This window comes from Cydia pomonella, chromosome 13, assembly GCF_033807575.1.
Source record: "Cydia pomonella isolate Wapato2018A chromosome 13, ilCydPomo1, whole genome shotgun sequence".
Lineage (NCBI taxonomy): Eukaryota > Metazoa > Arthropoda > Insecta > Lepidoptera > Tortricidae > Cydia > Cydia pomonella.
The window spans coordinates 4,326,043-4,331,212 of record NC_084715.1 but is presented as its reverse complement, the minus strand read 5'-3'; the positions used below and the strand labels follow the sequence as shown (position 1 = coordinate 4,331,212).

At 35.2% G+C, this 5,170-nt stretch overlaps 1 protein-coding gene across 1 annotated transcript; it reads left to right on the top strand.

Moving 5' to 3' along the window:
- The first annotated feature begins 1,787 nt into the window (after nt 1-1,787).
- LOC133524007 (larval cuticle protein LCP-17-like) lies at nt 1,788-4,904 on the top strand. The gene is made up of 4 exons (XM_061859772.1): nt 1,788-1,878; nt 3,001-3,192; nt 3,816-3,920; nt 4,717-4,904. The coding sequence occupies exons 1-4, from the start codon at nt 1,876-1,878 to the stop codon at nt 4,816-4,818; spliced, it is 402 nt and encodes a 133-aa protein (XP_061715756.1). The 5' UTR covers nt 1,788-1,875; the 3' UTR covers nt 4,819-4,904.
- The last annotated feature ends 266 nt before the right edge of the window (nt 4,905-5,170 follow it).

Genomic DNA, 5,170 nt, shown 5'->3' with positions numbered 1-5,170 from the left:
CTGAAATTTGGTATGTAGGATAGTACGAGTACACAAACAACAAACCAATTCAAAGATTTGAAATTTTTAGCCCCTAAGAGGGTAAAAAGGGGGGTGGAATTTTGTATGGAGAATCAATAACCGCTGAACCGATTTAGTTCAAGTTTTAGTTTAAAACTGATCACAGATGTAATTTAAGTAATGTAAATGGATTGAGACATATCAAGCGATAGGTAAAACTTAAACTGTAATGTGCTAAACTTCCAAAAAAATACATAAATTTACTCCTGCTCGTAAGGCATCCTTGAGTGCGGTATATGGTCAGGAGTTATATAGTTATCCCCTGGTCGTAATGGTAACATTGTCCACCCAATAAGTATGTTATAAAACTCGTAAATCTTGTAAAACAAAATATGTTAAAATATTTCAAACTGATCACAAACGTAATTTCAGTAATGTAAATGGATCGCGACACATCAAGCGATAGGGAAAACTTCAATTATGTGGCCCGGTTTTAAATATTATGATGTGTGAGTCTGACGGGAGTTTTATTGCACTATGTAGTTAAAATTAAAACAAAATTATTTGAACTGCTGTAGTTTTTCTTCAAGTCAAGCCCGCCAATTATATTGTTTATTTTTATTGCACAAAAAGTTCAAAAAAAGTAATCCTTGGGCCAAGTTACCTGGGTTTATAATCTTCATTCATTGATTACTATGATATTAAAGTTGAAATTGCATACGAAAGGGTGAGATGGAACTCCAAAAACGAATAAAAAATTAGAACAAATAGGTAACTGTAGCATACAACGTATGTACGGATTGAGGGCTCCACTTATATTCCAACAAATTGCATACGATTTTGGATAATTGCCGGCTCAGTACATAGTACAATGAATTCAATCGATAGATCTGAAGTCACAATGTAACGCAAATCGCATTATTGATGACGAGTGTAGATGCCTTTGGAAAATTTAAAAAACGGTAGTTTTGCATACTTGAATAAATTATATTAAAATAACTAAACGATCAAAGATTATAAATAAAATCTTGACATTTTATTTTGATACCTGACATATTATTGAGCCTTGATTATGACAGAATACGAATTACTGACTTAAAATTATGAAAATATCTTTTTTCCAATCCATAATTACGTATCAACTTCCTAGCGGATTTTTGCCACGGCTAACAGCTCATGGAGCCTGACTGGCCTTCTACTCGTAATCTAGAGGAGAAATTAGGCCGTATTAGGATAGTTTTCGGGTTTCTTCACAATGTTATCCCCGAAAAGGTTCTGGTAAAACATCATCATCTTCCTAGCGATGTCCCGGCTTTTTGGTAAATACGAGTAGGTATCTGACGATATTTCGACATACATTCCTAAAATCTTACCTACTCACGACCGCCAAGTTAAAAATTGTTCCACAATTACCTACCAGAATATTTTTGAAGCCTCAATTAGTAAATGTATGTTTTATTCCTTTCTTACACATACATAATTCAAAATTACAGATAAAGACAAACGATTAATAGATAATTCAAGTTTGTAGTGCATTCATTAATATTGAAAGTTTGAAAGAGGGTGAGGAAATTAATACACATTCCTAATTTCATTATTTAATTCCCGCTGTCATATACGGACAGACTGACAGACGGGCGTAAAGAAACTATTTTTTAATTTGTAACATTTTGGCTAAAGATACCTATAAATGGACGTCTTCGACAGTGGTGTCGATTCTTTGAGAATTAACTTGTCTATTCAACTATCCTTGAGTCAAGTAATAAAATCTAAATCTGTAATTAAATTTATTAAAGACGACACGTTTAGTATAAAAGGATAACGATATTTTTCGATGGTCAGACTGTTCTTGGACTCCGAAGCGGTACCTATAAAATGGTAATATTAGTAGTAATAGTAATATTTTACATAATTAATGCTTATTAATCCAATCTTCTGCCGTTTTCTGTGATGATTAGTGAATATTATTTATATTTAGTTACGTCAAACAGATTCAAAAGAATTTGTAAATTACAACTACTTATATAATTTAAATTTATTATCGGAATTTAGATTAATGACTGTTAGGTAGCTCGGCCTTCAGGCTAGTCACTAGTCAGTTTAGAATACTAATAAAAAATCCGGCCAAGAGCATGTCGGGCCACGCTCAGTGTAGGGTTCCGTAATTACTCTTCCGTCACAATAAGCTAAACTGGAGCTTAAAGTATAGTAAATTGTTAACCAAGGGATGAAACGGTACCTTTCACATAGGCAAATTTGCATAATTAGTACCTAATTAAAGTAAGTCTTTTTACGATGAAGGGGAAACTTTTTGCGATAACTCAAAAACAGCTAAACTGATCATGTCCGCTATAGTTTTCATTTAATGTATTTTTTAAGCTCTACTTCCACGATTTTTTTCATATTTTTTGGATATTTTCAAATGTTAGAGGGGGGGGGGGGGGGGGGACACATTTATTTTTTCTTTCGGAGCGATTATCTCCGAATATATTCACTTTATCAAAAAATGTTTCTTGAAAACCCCTATTAGTTTTGAAAGACCTTTCCAACGATACCCCACACTGTAGGGTTGAAAAAAAAAAATTCACCCCCAATTTACGTGTAGGGGAGGTACCCTAAAATAAATTAAATTTTTAGATTTTATTGTACGACTTTGTCGGCTTTATTGATTTATATATCCATGCCAAATTTCAGCTTTCTAGCACTAACGACCACGGAGCAAAGCCTCGGACAGACAGACAGACCGACAGACAGACAGACAGACAGACGGACATGGCGAAACTATAAGGGTTCCTAGTTGACTACGGAACCCTAAAAAACGGGTCTACAGCAAAAATCAACAATCGAAATTTCGTTTCTGTCTCTTTATGTCTCTCCTTGTCTTCTCCTCTATGTATATCTCGTTTGAATAAGCAAGAGTGATAGAGAGGTAGGTAACGAAATTTCTATTTTCTGGGTACTGCTCTGCATTAGCAAAATTAATCGTGAATTTTATTCCAGAAATTCCTAGTTACTTTTGCACTGGCCGTGGCCTGCGTTCACGCTGATGTGGCCCACTTAAGAAATTCTGAAGTCGATGCTCAAGTACTGAGGTCCGATGCCGATGTGCAACCTGACAGATACAGCTACGTCTATGAAACCAGCAACGGTATCTCGGGTCAAGAATCTGGTGTTCTAAAGAACGTAGGCAAGGTGAGTTCTAAGATATTACCAATAAACATGGTTTTGACGAAAGGTATGGAGTGTGCTAGTGTCTATATGCCTGATTGCCTGTCAAATATCAAAAGTATGACCAAAATAGGAATGATGTCAAGCGTCACTATCGTCATAGGAAGTATTGAATTCAGAAACAATAGGTACGTGATTACGTAAATTATTTGCCTTTGTAACAGAATATTCCAAGAAATAACCATCCTAAATACAGATTTTCGTATTTTCCAGTCTTTACGTTTTGATACGGCGGCGACCGGTATGAAGCTCAAAAGTGGTCACGTTTTTTCATTTGCAGTCTGTCTCTTTCACACTCATGAAATGTTTATACACGTGGTGATTTGCCTTTTGCACACTTCGAAAATATTTAAGCGTCTAGATCGTATCTAGATCTGTGGAGCCAACTGATTCTAACAATAAAAAATGCACACTTTTAGTTAGCATTTCTGTGTATATATGTTTGTACATACATGTAAATGTTTGCTTCTAATCTATTGTTACTTAAATATGAAGCCCAGTGCCTCAGTGCATCTTGATTCAGTTGAAATTTACACAAAAAACTTGTCACAATTTTTTTTGAGTTTTTTTTTTAATTGTCACCATAGGACGAGGCTGCTTTGGAAGTCAAGGGTAGCAATCAATATACCAGCCCTGAAGGCCAACAGATCCAAATCACTTACACCGCTGACGAAAACGGCTACCAACCACAGGTAATTTTTTTTTTTACAAGCGTTTCAATTTAAATAGTATGGTACCATCGAGCTGATCTGACGATGGACCCAGGAGGTGGCCATAGAAACTGCGTTATAAAACAATGCAACCTAATTGTGTTTGGGTTTGTTAGAATTGTCTTGATGGGTAATTGCCTGTTGAAAGAAAAATACAGTCAGAGATAAAAGCTTGTATCAAAATTTAAATTATTGACTAAAAACTAATTTTAATCGCACATACAGTACAATTTTCCATTTTTTTCCTTAATTTATAATTTTTTTGCATCAATTTTCTCAATATTCACACTGACTTTGATGTCATATGTTTCACCGTTATAAAGATACAAGAAAAAAAATGTTTTTTTGTTGCGATAACACGTTGAAAATTTCAACTGGTTTCCTATCAAGAATATTGTCCGCTGTTAGACGTACACGCAAAAAGACAGTGGAGACAGCTCTAAAATTGGCACCTTTCGGATGCCCACCCCTAAAGAACTAAATTAATGATAAATATTATGGGGGCAATCTTACCCAAATTGACTTAGTCCCACAGTAAGCTTAATAAGGCTTGTGTTGTGGATTCTAAATGACGTTATATATAATAGATACATAGAACACATCCATAACTCAGGAATAAATATCTGTGATAAACATACAAATAAATGACCTTTCCAGAATTCGAACCCAAGACCTCCTATTTCATAGGCAGGGTCACTACCGAGTAGGCTAAAAGGCCGTAAAAAATAAACTCCTAAATAAAAAAAAAACAAAAAAATAACTTTTTTCTTTTTTTCAGGGTTCTCATCTGCCTACGCCCCCACCGCCACAAGCGATCCCGGATTACATCCTACGTTCCCTGGAATATATAGCAGCCCACCCGCCTAGGCCCGAAAACTAATTTTAAGGCGTATTCGAACGATCCTTCACCAAACTCTTGAACGACGATCATCGCTGCCTACTAAATAAATTATGTTATTGGTTTGATATTCCTTTTATTATTTATACCTACAGGTTTATAACATAAAATAAACCTACCTATATCTTTGCAAAATCTGGGTTCAAACTACTTGGGTTTCTTTAGCCCAAGAGGATAACATTGCCCAGTTGCTCACCCATTATTATGTACAGTCAACCAATTTGAATCCTAGGCCACTATAGAACCTTGTCGCTTTAACTAGTCTATACGTGACATGCATCACTCAATAAGCACTGTCGTAGAAGTCATTATGACATGGTTCTATAGTGGCCTA

What these genes read in the sequence shown, in the direction of transcription:
- LOC133524007 (XM_061859772.1), top strand. An exon ending in TTCTAAAGAACGTAGGCAAG is followed by an intron (nt 3,193 to 3,815) that starts GTGAGTTCTAAG and finishes TTGTCACCATAG; the next exon opens with GACGAGGCTGCTTTGGAAGT. An exon ending in AAAACGGCTACCAACCACAG is followed by an intron (nt 3,921 to 4,716) that starts GTAATTTTTTTT and finishes TCTTTTTTTCAG; the next exon opens with GGTTCTCATCTGCCTACGCC.